This window comes from Psittacula echo, assembly GCF_963264785.1.
Source record: "Psittacula echo genome assembly, chromosome: 2".
NCBI lineage: Eukaryota > Metazoa > Chordata > Aves > Psittaciformes > Psittacidae > Psittacula > Psittacula echo.
This window is the reverse complement of record NC_137737.1, coordinates 41,944,461-41,960,094: the sequence shown is the minus strand read 5'-3', so window position 1 is coordinate 41,960,094 and position 15,634 is coordinate 41,944,461. Positions and strand designations below refer to the sequence as shown.

The following is a 15,634-nucleotide window of genomic DNA, read 5'->3' as shown; positions in this document are numbered from 1 at the left end:
AGCTGCGGTTTTGCAGAGGCTATGCACTTAAAACATTGAATAAACATTAGTATTTCTGGTTTTTTTATTTAGAAGAACAGGGCTCCTTTGCCATTCCTATCATTGAGCTGGTTCTGCCTACAATTCACAGCATCCTTTCATGGCGGTGGCTTTCTGTGGTGCAGCTTGCATCTTTGTGAGCTCTGACTATTCACTCTGTTCTGGTTTTATTTGCTTCACATTTTGTTCTGTGCTTGTCTTTTTCCATAAGTCCAGCATTGTCTGTAGCAACAGCAAAAAAATTGCACAGAACTGAGCAGAATTGTCTTTTTCAATTTTTCCACAGATTCAGCTACTAGTGACTCAGCAAAATCTAAGGTAAATAATTTTGTGAAATGATGTAGTTACAAGCTTCTGAAATCTGTCAGATACTTGCTTGCTTTACTATATCACTTAGGTGTGCAATACAGAGCTTACGTGGGGTATTTTTTTAATAAGTGGTAATACTGTTTTCTTATCAAATAATTTTGAAGTGTCACATTGGAAAAGTATCACTTGTTTGCAGTTAGCTGCATCTGCCAGAGCAGTCAGCTGCACACATAAACAGCTTTGTTCCATACTGTTGCTATTGGGAGCTCTTACCTCCTTTCTGCATCTCATTTAGTTGAGATAAATATATATAGTATGTTCCCTGTCATTGTTAGCATACTACTTACTCCCAGACAGTATTTGGTTTTCACTATTCCGCTGAGAAAAGTATATGTAGAATTTAGCCTTTCCTTCCTCAGAAAGTAGTAGCTCTTCCTCTTATAAGAAGCAGCTTCTGTTGCAAACAAGTCATGCAAAGATTGTCTTCCTGCTTTATTAGTCTGTCAGAAACTGCGTAGCTCTGTATATACAAACCAGACTTCATTAAGTTGAAGGGATTCAGGTAAAAAATGGAATTCTCAGGAAGCAAATTTACTTCTTGGGCAGTGTCATGTAGACTACTGAAAGAGCATGGAAATATTTCCTGAACAAGACTATCTGCTATGAAACTCAGGATGTGTTTTTACTAAGCTCAGGCTAACAAATGTTTCTTTGTGATTTCTGATCATGCACTCTCACTTTCCTTTTTCTTTAATAGGGTTCTTGGGGTTCTGGAAAGGATCAGTATAGCAAGGAACTGCTTGTGTCCTCCATTTTTGCAGCAGCTAGTCGCAAGCGGAAAAAAACAAAAGAGAAACCGCAACCGAGCAGTTCAGAGGATGAGTTGGATAATGTGTTTTTCAAGAAGGAGCTTGCAGAACAATCTCGTGGTGACACGACAAAAGAGGACATAGTTAAAGGGGAATATGAAAGAGAGCGAGACACAGGGAGAAAACAGAGGATGTTTGCCCTGAAGGAGAAAGAGAACAGCAGTAAAAAAGATGTGAATGTTGTAAAGGACGAAAAGAAGTCATTAAAGAAAGAAAGTATCCTGTCGGAGGAACCTTCACTGCCTTACCATGAAAAATGTACAAAATCACCAAATCTCAGCTGTCTGCAAACCACGCAGAAGAATAACCTAAAAATGCCTATTTCACAATCTTCTTCCCAGGTTGAGGAGACAGTGTCTGACTCTGGCACTATGCTAAGCACTTCCTCCCAGGCTTCCCAGCACAAATACTCATGCAAAAAAGTAGCCAGCCCTGAAGTTAAACACAAGGAGTTTTTAGCAGCTGATGTCAGTTCCATCACCTCAGATTATTCAACTACTTCATCTACTATGTGTCTAACTGGTTTGGATGCCAGTATGCTGAGCCCTGAGGTACAGTCAGTGACAGAAAGCAAGGGAGAAGATGCTGATGATGAAAGAAGTGAATTGATCAGCGAAGGGCGCCCTATGGAGACGGACAGTGAAAGTGACTTCCCTGTCTTTGCCACCAGTGCTGCTGCTGAAAGGCTGTCCAAGGGGAAAGTTGCAGAAGCGGTAAAGACCAGTCGGAGGAACTCTGAGGAAAGCGAAGTAAGTTGTACTGAGGGAAGTTCAACACCAAAGTTAGAGAGTCGCAGACTTTTTAGCTCACACAAACTTATTGAATGTGATACCCTGTCTAGGAGAAAGTCTGCACGGCACAAAACGGACAGTGAGTGTTCAGGAGATGCGAAGAGTGAGAAGGACTTGCCTACTGTGACCAAAATGTTTGACATAATGAAAAAAGGAAGATCAACAAGCAGTTTAGCTACGTCAGCCAGAAGTGAAGCTGACAAACAAGAACCTACCTGGAGACTTAAAATTACAGATAGGTTAAAGCTGCGACTCAAGTCATCTGCAGATGACATGTTTGGAGTTGGGAATCAAAAAGCTAACTCTGCAGAGACCACAAAGAGAAAAAACATCAGGCGAAGGCATACGCTTGGGGGACAGAGGGATTTCGCTGAAATAAGTGTTCTGAATGTTTGGAAAGCTCAAGAGCCAAGTCAGAGTAGGGAGAGAGAATCTGAGCTTTCAGCTGTGAATCGGTTGAAGCCCAAATGTCCAGCGCAGGACCTCTCAATCTCAGACTGGCTTGCACGAGAACGTTTACGCACTAGCACAACTGACCTTAATACGGGTGAAACGGGAAAGCCCAGACTTGAGAACACTAGCTTAGCAGATGCATCAAAGGTAGATCTGCCTTTATCTGCAGAGATGCAGGCAGATGAAGGCAGTTCTTCCAGCAGCTTGACTTTAATTAACAGAACACCACCTTCGGGACCATTTCCACCACCAGACCAGGTAAATGGTGAAAATTATCAGAACGTGAACAAAAACAACTTTAGCCCAGCAGTTGATGCCCATCCTCATAAACTGTCCGGGGCCCAAGTGGTAAGATCTCGATTCTACCAGTATCTTTGAAATGGGGAGATATGTCCACTACAGCAATTCGTTAACTTACTGTTACACTTCCCAGTAACTGTGTGTGTGTGTGTGTACATATATATATATATATATTTTCCTGTACTGTTGTTGTTATGCAGCCTTCATTTGGGCTGGTTTCATCCATATGCTCTGTGGAACGTCTTCACAGTGCATTACCACAGCCAGAAGAACACTAAAGTTAAAGTATATATATATATATTTTAAGAAAAAGTATATTTGATGGCTGCATACAAATGTTGAACAAAGCATCTGATGCAACATGCTGTGTAGTGTATACATGGTTTTCTGACTGAGAGTTGGCCTGGCATTAGTATGCAGAAAAATTGTTCTTTTGGTTTAGTCACTAACAAGTGCCTCATCATAAATTCATTTGGTTTGTTAGGGTGCCATATTGTTTAATTAGAGAAACTTATTGCAAACAAATGAATGCATTTTACTGTTAACGAGTTTCATGACATTTTACAAATGTTAACACAGGTGGCTACAGAGCTTCCATTCCTTAGGCATTCCAGTAAATATTGGAGTTTTATATTTCCAATTTTAATACAGATTTTGAGTTTTATGTGACTTGAATTTTTAATCTTTCTGTAAAATAAGTAACTTAAATGTACATATTTACATGTGTATCTTTTCTTCAGATACCAGATTTGATATAAATGTTGTAACATAGGCGTGTAGATAGTGGATACTGGATGGAACTGGTTTCTTTTATTGAGAATATAATTCTGCATGAAGACCTAATGAATCCAAACCTGTATCATGCCTGTGTGCATACCCACTTAAACACTGGAAATAAAATTGTTTTGGTGACTCTTCGCATGATGTGAATTCATTCTAACAAACACTTACAAGTTGCAGTCGGCAGCTGCTCGTGGGATCACAAAACCGGCTGTTGCTCCTGGGTGAAGGGTGCTTCTCTTTAAAGCCTTTTGTTTGTGGAACAGAGTCGTGGAGGTTGGCATGTGAAACACACTCATTTGGATAAGTATTTTCATCTTGATATATAATCTGATTCTCAGGTATGTAGCAAGTTGGTTTATATTTAATATGTGGGATTTATCCATAAACATGTCTGCGATTGTCACCAGATCATAACAAGGGAGTACCAGTATCTGCCAGTCAAAAGAACACTGTAGGATGGGTCTTGGACTTTTTATAGTTTCAGCTATGAAGATGAGTTTCTGGCCTAAAACCCTTCTCTGTGTGAACTCTCTAGCAGTTATATTTTTTCCTTGTATTTTCTGGCACACCTATTTGAAAACAAAGTAGCTGTTCATCACTTCGGGTATTCCCATGCCTTGCACTGTCACTTGGTAGAGGATTAAACCCATATCAATAATAAGTAAGCAATGAACATCATGAGCATAGAAAAAAATCATGCACGTGTTTGTTAACTGCAAAGAGAAGGAATTAGAGTAACCAGGATGTGTAGGATGACACCATTTTAAGCAGACTTTGTTTCTTTCCAGAGTGACTGTAACAGTCACATGCTTTCATCTGCTGTAGTTTTGATCCTTGTGAGAAACCATTATAAAAATGGGCTGTGAAGAAAAGTGTCGGATACAACAACTGAGATCTGTGGAAGTTCTCACCATGTAATTGTGTGCATCTAGTACCAGTTCACATAAAGATGAGTCATGTTGTTGTGGTCTTTTTGCAAACTAAAATGTCTTCTTCCCCGCCTCCCCAAGCGAAGAGGAAGCTGGTGCGTTAGCAATGTTTCTGTATGCAGTGCGAGGAAGGATAGGTATGATTTATGAAACACAGACTAATTGATGATGATTTTTGCTGCAGTCCTAATAGTGAAGTGTATTTGCACAAGGGATTTCAAACTGTGGCATTGCAGTGCCTCATTACTGCTGTTCATCAGCACATCGTATTTACTAGAGACGTTATTTTTTTGCCATCAGTAGTCTCAGAAGCTTGCTTGTGTGTGCTGGGCATCCACAGCAAGTCACAGGGGTTTTCTCAGGGAAGCAGTACAGTGAACAGAGGTATGTACAGGGTCCTGGGGGTCTGTGTTCTGATCTGACAGCCAATTTGATGATCAAGTTAATTTTCACTCTGTTCTGTTTATAGATGACAAATTATTTTAACTCCTGAATCTAGGTGCATGGTGGCCAGCTCTTAGGCTTGAGAACATAAACTTTTAATTCATTGACTGGAATAGGGCACAAGGTCTTTGGAAAAACTAGGAAACACCCACAAAACAGGAATTGTATCGGCTGACAGTGCTACAGGGACAAATTTCAGGCCTCAGCAGCCTCCATGGTTTTGTCTGCTGCTGCACTGGCACGATTGAAGCTGCAGAGCAGTTGCAGGAACTGTGAGAGAAGTCAGGGACATCTGAGGGAGTGTAAGAAAAGGGATCATGGCAGTTGCAACCATTGCTGCCTTGCCTTTGCCATGTATGTCAGGTCTTGGGGGAGATAGTGGGGCAGCCAGAGTTGGGGGGGAAAGAAGCTCTGGGGAAGAACTTGAAGACGCAGAGAGCAATTTGTCAGGAACATCAGAGAGGAGATGACCAGGCTCCACCTGAAGAAAGTGGCATGTGGCAACGCATCTGAGGCTGGGAAAACAGTGATGCACGTTCTGCTCTCTGGAGACTGCCAAGATTTGGAGCCACGTTGAAGTCTGGCAGTTGAGGTGGCAGACATTTTCAGGGGCTGTTGCTATGCTCTGATCTTAGAAGCTATTTCAGACCCTTTACCTGTGGGGCTTTTTACTCTGTGTGGGTTTGGTTTGGTTTTGATTGTGGGGGGTTTTGTTTGGGATTTTTTTGCTGGACGTAATGGGGTGGGGGAGTGTGGGCTTGGGTTTTATTTGTTCTTCCCCTCTTCTGAAAGAGAAGGGTGACAGTCTGATGGACACGGGAAAGGAAATGTGTGTGCACATTAGCCTGCCCTGACATGAATACTGTCAGTACCAGGATTTTCTCTGGAAGCTGGATCCAGTGGGATGAGCAGCTCCATAGGGTCACAGAGCAGTTGAGGTGAGCAGCAACCTCGGGATCTCCTGGTCCTGCCCTGACCCAGGCTGATGCAGCCAAAGCAGGTTGCTAAGGGCTGGGGCTGGTGGGTTTTGAGTGTCTCCGATGGTGTAGGGTTCACCACCTCCCTGGGCCACCTCTGCCACTGGTTTGATCAAACTTACAGTAAAAAGGAGCTTTTTTTAATATCCAAGCAGAATTTCTTAAGATTTCCATTTCTGGCCATGGGTTTTTGGTTTTATTCTCGTCACCAGGATTCAAACTGGTTTGGAAAGTACTTCTGGTCAGAGGACTGTTTGGAGCTGTGTAGCTGCAAGCTTGTAGAAACAGGTCTAAGCTGAGAGCTGATGGGGGAATAATGAAAGGATGAACTCTGGTGGGAGCAATAGTATTTGGATTTTTAAAATGGTTCTAAATGGCAGTTCCTGTTCTGTGGGAATTGGTGGTGTAATCTGAAATCCCTGTTCTGTAATCTGGTAGCCAGAAGGTGCTGTACAACTGCTTTTTAAGACTCTAAAGGGGTTGTTATGGTCCCCACTAGTATGGCTCAGAGCACTGATAATGTGGAATTAACACACAGCCACAGTCCACACAGTTTCTTAATTTCTTTTGCTCTGCTGCAGAGCTGAAGGAAGATCCTTTTCTGAACTGCACAGAAGGGTTTCATCCTGTCCACAGCATCTGGGAGAACCTCTCTCCACTTTGTTCAGGCAGCACAAAAAGAGTTTGAAATGTGGCCTCCTCATTGCTCCATCCTCATGTAGGTGGTAATCGAGCAATTGATTGTGCCAGCCTGAGGAAAGAAGGGTGTAAGCTGTTGTGTGTCTGGGAGGGGGAACGACTTGGAACAGACCTGACACCACTAAAGTGGTGTGTGTACCTGTGCCTCACAGTCATGAGACCGTGAGGGCCTGACTTCATCATCTGTTACAGCAAGCCTGTGAGTGTTTGAGCATGCAGGAAGAGCTGCCTCTTAGTGGGGATCAGTTGGATTTTGGTCCTGTACATTTATAGGCAGAAACGTCTTGCACATCCTTCCCATCCTTCCTCTTCTCTGCTCTATGCATCCTCTTCTGCTCTGCCTTCCCATCGCTGTAGCCTGCCCACAGGGGCTTGGGGCTGTGTTTTGCTGCAGTGCCAGTCAGTCTTTCCCCATCCCAGCCAGCTCGTGCCCAGTGATGGCGCTTGCTCTGCTATAAAGTTGTGGGCTGGTTTTGACTACAACAGGCAGCAGGATGGTCCCGCTCACCTTCCAACTCCTCCCACCTCGAAAGGGAGCAGTGAGCTGCTTCACTACTGATTTTTCAGAGCAGTGAAGTCCCACCCTCAGTGAAATCATCTTTAAGTTGCCCAAGAGCTGATAAAGCTTGATCTTAAGTTGCCTGTGCTGGAGTGCCCTGGTGACAGCAAAGATGGCTTTAAGCATGTCCCCTTTTTGAAGACAGCTGGCTGTGGGGAACACAGTTGGCCTCTTGCCTGCTATGAACTGCTTTGCTGGTTCTGAGCCCACTGTTGCAGTGGTAGCTGCAATTGCCCAGTGGCTTTGTCCCTAACTCAGGTTGCAGTCACCTCCCCCAAAACTGCCTCTGCATAACCGGTTTACAGTGAGGAACTTGTCTCTTTAATCACTGTCCTGCACTGTTCCTTTCTATGCTCAAGGAATTTACTTACAGACTTGATGATTTTCCTAAATACTCTGCCCAGCGTTCAGAAGCATCCTGGTGCTGAGCTACAGCCTGTGCGCAGCCCTCCACTGCCTGTGGGAGGGACAGCCCAGCACTTCATTGCCGTACAAGCAGGATGGAGAGGGAATGGATACGGCCTGGGTGCCAGTGGTCCCTGCACCGGTGCCTCTGCAATGGGTTAAGCACTGTCTGAGCTGTGGTTGGATTCCTGGCTGGTGAGACACAGACAGACGTGACAACACGTGGTGGCTGCTGTAAGACGTGCAGGATGCAGTGTAGCTGAGGCCAGGAGTGGGTGTTGTGTTGTGCTCATTCCCTGATGGAGATCTCTGCATCCACCACCACAAGCAGCAATTACCTGCTGGATACAGCGCTGCCTTGCTGCCTGCCGCACGCTCAGTGGCAGGGCAGGTTATTTACACAACTCCCGTCTGCCTCCGAGTTCCAGCAGATAGGGAGGATGTGCTGTGGAGGCTGAGAGAAGCGGCAGCAGAAGCGGTGCCAGAGCAGCTCCCATAGGTGTGTGCCGCAGGGCACAGCAAGCCCATGGCCAAGGGCTGCTGTCAGTGACCCTGCCCAAGTGCACAATGGCTGCTGGGGGCAGCTTTTGCGGAGCTGCAGAGATCAGGTAGTAGCAAGTTCCTGTTTTTCAGTAAGTGTTGGATCCCTGGGCAATGCCAGACTGACAGTTTAAGAACAAAACTTTGCATGGCCAAGATACAGGTTGAACTGTGTATCTGGCTGTGTACTGTGAAGGAGATGCCTCCTGGTGCTCTTTGGATTTTCTCTCTGTTGTATCAGGACATGCAATAGCCCTACCTGGTAACAAGATACGGCACTGGACTGGGCCGGTTCCCTTCAGAGCAAGGGAGTGATGTACTCGACACTTGAAAAAGTAGAATACACACCTGGAAAGCGTGGTGTGTGCAATGTGGCAGAAGCTTTGGGAGGTTCTTCCTACGTAACTCGGCTGCTCACACACCAGGCTTCAGAGCCACCGCTTTCCTGCACCTAGAAGGGTCTGAGAAGTTCCCTTCAGCTGGATAGGGAGCTGTTGTCACCCAGTGGTCCAGTGTGAGCACTCTGCACTGTGCCTTATGCTTTGCTCCAGCTTTGGAGCCACCCAGCTTGTCCCAGGCTTGGCTCAAAGCCTGGCACTGGCTCTGCATGTATCTGTGGCCATTGCTGGCATGGCAGCAGTGGGGCTGGCACTCGGCAGGGCCCTGCTGGAATGAGGCTGTGTATTGTGCTTATGAGGGGTGAGTTAATGTTTATGTCCTTTAATTACTCCTGGGGTGCTCCATCTGAGGGGATCAGCCTTGAAATGATACTTTTAAGACACTTCCCGTTTCACAAGGAGGAATAAAGCAAATAGTTGGAGGTGGACGAGGTGATGGCTCAGCCGGACAGCCAAAGATTTGGGTGCTTCTGGGGTTTTTTTTACTAGTTTTCTAACCTGGAGTTCCAGCAATTGGCTTTTGTCCAAGTAAATCTGAAAGACCGCATTTTAAAATTAATACTTATGGATGGCTTTAATCTAGGGAAAATAAAGTCATTTCCTCTCTTGCTGGTTTAGTGCTCTCAGGCAAACAAACAGCTCAACAGCTAATTGAGACCATTATAAAAGTTACTAGTGACAAAATACAAATATATAAGCATGCAGCCCTTTATTTTTGTAAAGATCTTTGCTCATCATAGTTCTGTATATTACATTATGGTGTTATACAAATAAATTTATTTACAAAACCAGGAGCTATGCAAGCTTCTCGCTTTGTTTTTTTTCCTATTTGATTGATATCCATCTTTTTCAACCCTTCCCCATATATATTTTTAAGCATGCATAAAAATTAACTTTGGTGTGGTAAAACTACTCTATGTGCCCAGCCACATACAGTATTTATTTATTTATAGATATTTATAGATATGTACAAAAGTTTGCCAGTATACAGAACAGTACTGAAGTGTACATTGTAAAATCCACAATGCAATACATTAATGGGCTACCAGGTCTCAGGAAAAGAAACCGGAAGGAAAAGGGTGGATTTAGCTAAGGAAACAGAAAAGAGTAATCAGCAACTACCTCTATGTGTGAAACAATTTATTATTATTATTATTATTTTTTTCTTGGCTGGCAAATTCTTAAATATAATCTGAATGGCAGTGCAATAGGTTGAGTTGCCTCATACACACTCAGACCAGTCCGGTTCTGTGTCTTGTGTAGAGGTTTACTGTCCAGCATACTCCTTTCAAATGTACATTACAATAGTATCAAAATGTTTTGGCAAAAAGATCTCGAAAGGAACCATGACATTTGTTGACAAAAATAGAAATCTGTAACAAAGCTAAATAACACCAAAATAAAAGAAAAATAGTTTAGTTTCAGTTTTACAGTTGTGTATAATCACACTTTAGTATATCTCTGTTCACTTCTAGTCCCCATAATGAAAAATAGCTTTATACAAAACAACTTACTATATTTTTTACCCATACATTTCCCCATGCTCGGTACACCGCCGTGCACACGCACTTCAAGCTCACTCACACACCTTCACACGGTACTGTAAGAGGTGCTGCCTATAGGAAGGAAACGCTCTTTTATCATTACAGCGGTAACAGAGTTTTCCAAAAAGCTCCACTCTAACCTAGTGTAGTAACTCAGTGTTTAGCACGTGATTAGTATTAAGCCTCCAGCAATACAACAAAACGGTTACATTCCCTGGTTAATAATATTGGCTGCGGGTTCTTTGAAACTGAACAAAAAGCCCTGGTGAGCTCGCAGGCGGGCTGTGCTCAGCCTTTAGGATGGCTCCTTGGCCGTGGATGGGGTGGACTTGCCGGCATTTCCGTTCTGTGCCTTGTAGCTGGTGAAGCTAGGTGTGTGGATTGTCCTGATGCTCTTCATACCTTGGTTGAGGGAAGTGAGAGAGGTAGAGGAGGGGGGGGAGGTAGAGGAGGAAGGAGGGGGAGCCCGACCGTTCTGAGTCTGTAGTGAGAACGAGGGATGGTGACCTTTCCCTGGGTAAGTGGGGCTCTGGAACTTGGAGGAGCCGTTAGAGACGGAGGGGATAAGGGAGGTAGAGTAGGTTATGCGACCTGTCTGAGGACCGAGAAGGTTAGAGGAAGGAATGGAGGTTTTAGTGGGTGGGTTAAGAGGATTAGAGCTGTCACCGCTAGAAGCAGGTGCTGAGCTGCTTTTCCCAGAAGTGGGAGAAAAGGCTGGGATCTTAGAAGCAGGTAGGGTAGGGGAAGTAGCCTTATAGTCCCCACCAGCTTTCTTAGCACTTCCATTAGCCTGCAAATAAAGACGGCAGGAGACAGTTTGTCAGAAAGCCAGTAACATGATAAACCAACAGGACCTGGGAAAATAGCCCTACAGAGAGTAAGAATTAACAGTTCAAGGCCTGAGCTAAGTCTTGGTGCCATGGACCGGACCTGGTAGAAAACCCAAAGTGCCCAACAAGGAGTGCATAGAAAGAGATAAAGAGACAACAAAGCGTTTGTGAGAAGGTGCAATCTGTGGGTTATAGACCGGTCACTACATCGGGCCATGCTTCTGAGTTATTAACGTGTGAAGAGACATGTCCGGCCGGAGGGTTAATGTGCATCTACTGCCACCTATTACACCAACGGGTTAGTGTCCAAGGCCTCCTGTAAAGACTCTCTGAACAGAAGCATTCCCAGCTCTCCTAAGGAACCGCCGCATTGACCAAAGGGATAGTAAACAGGTAGTTGACATCTTAAAATTACAGATGAATACCAGAGTTTAAAAACAAACCAAAACAGAAACAAACCAAAAAAGAGAAAAACAAAAGAGCAGCAGGTGTTTTATTGCAGACATGCATGCACAAGCATGGTGAAAAGATCAGTAGATACTGTCATGCCCCCAGGATCCAGGACGTCCAGTTAGACCTCACTCGAAAGTCAGGCATCCGATATTTGGTATAATCTCAGTCAGTTACTGGAGGTTTTAAATAAACAAACACCACCAAATGTCCACCCAAACACGGGTTTAGGGTAAAACTACCTGTCTGTATTGGCGTGGGTCCTGCAGCTTGTGCTGTTTGCCTGCTTTCTCCATGCTTCCTTGCCTACTTTTTGAAGCCATAGGGACCGGCATCCGGCTTGTCTGGGAGGCAGCGCTGGAGCCCTGTGGAAGTGAGTGGAGGGGCAGAGAGGGAAGACAAAGGAGAAGGAGTGATCAGAACCTATGTGCTTGAGGAGGAGACTGCACACCATGCGCCAAAAACAAAGCCACAGTACTACATGCAGGGAAAGTTCAGGAGCTTCACACCGCAGGTGTTAATTCCCAGAATCAAATGGAGAAAACTGCTCAGCTACTGATCAGCCTGGATTTCGTGTCAGTGACGCTTGTCATTTCACACAGCGGATTATTTGGCCCAGCTCCCCGGCATTTGCCCATCACCAATCAGCAGCAAAGATTAAAACCAACAAAATAAAACCAAACAACCAAACCAATGGTCTATTAGCTGTTAGACACCTCGTGGGGAGCCCAAACAAGCCACCTGAAAGGAAGCAAACAAATCACAAGACCCTCGTGTTTAATGGTGATTATTGCAGATTTTAGAAAGCAGCTGGAGGTTTGATTTCTCGGACTAAGGTACCTTACGTGCAGTGGCTGGGATTGACGGAGGGGGCTCTACGCCAGCAAGGCTCTCATCCAGCACTACAAGCTCTCGGGGTGGGGTCTCTGGTACTATCTGGGCAGAGAAGGGGACAGTGCTTCCCTCTGAGCTGAATGTGCTTTCAGGGATAGATTTTGGACTCATTTCACTGATGGTGTTTTCCAGCTGCTTTATGGTCTGCTCAAGGCTGTCTAGTGTTCGGTATGTGCTCTGGCGAATTTCATCGGTCCTGGACAGGGACACCGCAGCTCCCGGGGATCCCTCATGCTTCCCGGAAGGACTTTTGTCACCGTCCTCGCTCTGAGACCTGGTGATTTCAAATCTCTTTGCTTCCTTGTGCTGCTTCAGGGTCCCATCTTCCTCCTCCTCTTCATAGACCACAACCTGCAAGGTCTTCTTGCCAGTCTTGGTTCCTGTCCGTATCGCCTGCGTTAGAGCAGCAAGCTGCTTTTTAGGGAATTTGAACTTAAACTTTTTCTTGGAATCCTGCCTGCTTCCAAACTGGTCAGCAGAGTCTGAGCCGGCTTCTGTGCTTAGCCCATAGATCTGACGGTATTTGTTGAAATTTGTCTTTGTGCTTTCCTCCTCTCCAGGAGGTTTGGTTTCCGTGGAGTTGGAGGAAGACGGAAGGTTAAACACGTACTGCTCATTGAGAGCAGGAGCTGCTGAGTACTCTGCGATGGCTTTTCTGTCATTAACTACTGGTGGTTCTTCCTTCTGGCTCTCAGAGATTTCATGTGCTTCATTTTCGTCCTCCTCCTCTTCCTCTTCTATCTTTTCATCTGTCATCATTTTCTCCAGTTCCTCATCGCACTCCTCAAAGATTGTAGAAAGCCTCTTGTACGCTGACCTAATATCCATCGGTTCATCAAAAATGATGATGACGGGCTTTTTGTCCAGACACACCACTGGCTCTTCACTGTCTGTGCTTTCCGGGGTACCCTTCTCTGACACCGCGTCCTTCTTCGCATCAATGTTCACTGTCTGCACATCTCCCCCTTTCCGGCTGACTATGTCGTGAACTTCCCCGCTCGACAGGACCTGGACGGCTGTTTTGGTAATCATGAAGGCGATGTTTTCTGTGGGTGGGTTGTCTTCACTTGGAGAGCTGGCTGGAGGAGAGTCTGCTTCTTCAGTGCTGCTCACACTGTTACTCCTGCACACTTTGGGTCTTAGCACAACCTGATTGTAGTTGACTGCAGAAGCTTCTTGCTCCTGCGAGGAAGGTTGAGGCCCTGGAGCCTCCTGCGTGTGCCTCATGAGAGGGGCAACGCTGCTGATAGGGATATACTTGCCCGTGCTCTGCAAGGCTTCACCCTGCAGGAGGTCCTGGTGAGCATCTTGTGAGAGTCTGTAGTTTGGCTTTTGTTTTCCAGTTCCAACAGCTGGGAAATGGGAGCCTAAAATATCTTGAGCCCCTCTTCGTTTGTCATCCTCTGGCAAACTGATGCCAGACAGGCTTGTGTTCATGTTCTGAAGGCTTTTCTTAGAATAGTCTCTACTGTCTACCAACAAACCCTTGCTAAATGTAGGACTGTCATTCATTGAAAAGCCAATTTTACTGTCATCTGTGCTGGATGAATCAGAACCCAATTCTTCTTCAGTTTTCCCTTCCCTCTTCTCTTTAGGATGGTCACTATCTGTGGGAGATCCTGTTGTAGCCCCATACACCTAAGGGGGAAAGTCGGATTACTCGGTTATTCAGGGCTGTCACCTTTACAGGACTTTTTTCTTTTCCCCAAAAATTAATCACCGTATTCTCAGGGGAAGCGCAGACCTCATGAACTCACCACAATGTGTACTGCTGCAGAGGCAGGGCTGAAGTCGTCATCCGATTCCTGCCTGTCTCTGGGGCAAAATTCCAGATTCTGGCACAACAGCTTGTGAAGTTACTGCTCTGTGCTATGCATGTGGCCAGCACGGGTTGTTACCTAGGGCTTCTGTTTTAAACAAGGCCTCCAGAATATGCAAAAGCACACTCATTACCTTATTTCGAGCACAGAGCTACCTTGACCTGTTCACTTTCCAGCTAAAAATCCCATATCCCTACTTTGTGTAAGACTGAAGTTGGAAAGATTCACAGCATCTGATTGAGTTCTGCTGGGACACATCAAAGGGAGGCTGATGTGAAAGGGCTGACAGCAGGGCCCTGCAGCTGGCTATAGCTCAGCAGAGAGCCAAATGCAAGAGTCTGGCTGGCCTTGAAAGGAAGTTGTGTACTGGCACAAGCTGATTGTCAAGTTCAACACTTTGCTGCTTCTAATGTTGCTCACACCTGAGCAGCAGTGCTCCATCACAGTTAACAAACAGCATCACAGTCTGCGCGTTTGCAAATCCTTGCTGCAGCTTTAAAGTACTCCTTCAAAATTACCAGCGGCACCCTCCAGCACCCGTGGAAGTGCAGAATGAAACATCGAGCTACATTCATTTATAGAAGCAACTCCAAACATCACACAGAGCAGTCATCCACTAGCTCAAAAGTAGTATATTCCCAAAAATGATGTCCCCTGGAGATGATGTTTCATAATACCAGGCTTTTCTTTGGGCCTTGGCTTGTTAAGTCATCATCAGGATGAGGGAATGACCTGAAGAGACACCATGCCTATGTAAGTATAAGCAAGAGGGAAAACTACAGTCAAAAGATGGCTCACCAAGAAGGAAATGAATCCAGCCTGGAGTGCCAGAAGGCATAAGCCAAAAAGTATTACTGCTGACATTGCTTGAGACTAGCGGCTGACTTCTAGCACATAGATTATACCTATATGAGCATTGAGACATGCAGATCATTCAGGAGAGTCGCTCTCCCAGCTGAGATGAATGAGTGACGGTACAGAAATCCACAGGTTGGCTGGTGCATGCACTCCCCACACATACAAAGGTTCACAAAGCAGAGTTTCTACACCTCGTGTGGTGTTTTCTTATATGATGTCTGAGGATTTTACACAGGAAAATTTTACACACAATCAAAATGCAGGAGTGAGAAAGTCAGCAATAGACCAGAGTCACCCTTCATCGCTGCAAAGGCTTACACTAGTAGTAACACGGCTGTGCAGCTGCTCCAGATACCCTGACATCCCTCATATTCCTAAATAAGGAGGAGCCATCACACAAACCAGCCACAAGCAGTGAGGCATCAGTGGGCAGGCAGACGCTGTCTGCTCTTCATGCTGAGAGCTGGGATCAGAGCAAAACACCAGGGCTTGTGATCACCTCAGGCCCAGACTTGCAAAGTGGTAAACAAACAACTCCCAGTCCTGTTACACATCCAAGCTCCCAGAATTAGGCCAGGACATTTAATGACACTTGTTGCCTGTGGATATGCTCACTCAGTGACTGAGTTCCCATTGCTCTGTATCTTTTTTAGCCAGTTTTTTGTCCAAGCACCAGTGCCCCATCACGTAGGATCATTGTACAACACGGCTTATTTTAGCAACTGCTGCCATTCTACTAAAAA

General features: G+C 45.3%; 2 protein-coding genes across 2 annotated transcripts in view; one reads left to right on the top strand and one right to left on the bottom strand.

The window, feature by feature from the left end:
• ARHGAP21 (Rho GTPase activating protein 21) overlaps positions 1–2,839 on the top strand; it is a gene marked incomplete at both ends in the record, with an annotated part of 110,581 nt that extends 107,742 nt beyond the window's left edge. Inside the window, 2 exons of the mRNA XM_080610278.1 lie at positions 326–357; positions 1,106–2,839. Coding sequence (XP_080466404.1) covers positions 326–357; positions 1,106–2,839 — 1,766 coding nt within the window. The remainder of the gene's footprint in view (positions 1–325; positions 358–1,105) is intronic.
• Positions 2,840–10,334: 7,495 nt separating this feature from the next.
• KIAA1217 overlaps positions 10,335–15,634 on the bottom strand; it is a gene marked incomplete at both ends in the record, with an annotated part of 184,618 nt that continues 179,318 nt past the window's right edge. The window contains 3 exons of the mRNA XM_080639653.1: positions 10,335–10,829; positions 11,562–11,684; positions 12,160–13,851. Coding sequence (XP_080495779.1) covers positions 10,335–10,829; positions 11,562–11,684; positions 12,160–13,851 — 2,310 coding nt within the window. The remainder of the gene's footprint in view (positions 10,830–11,561; positions 11,685–12,159; positions 13,852–15,634) is intronic.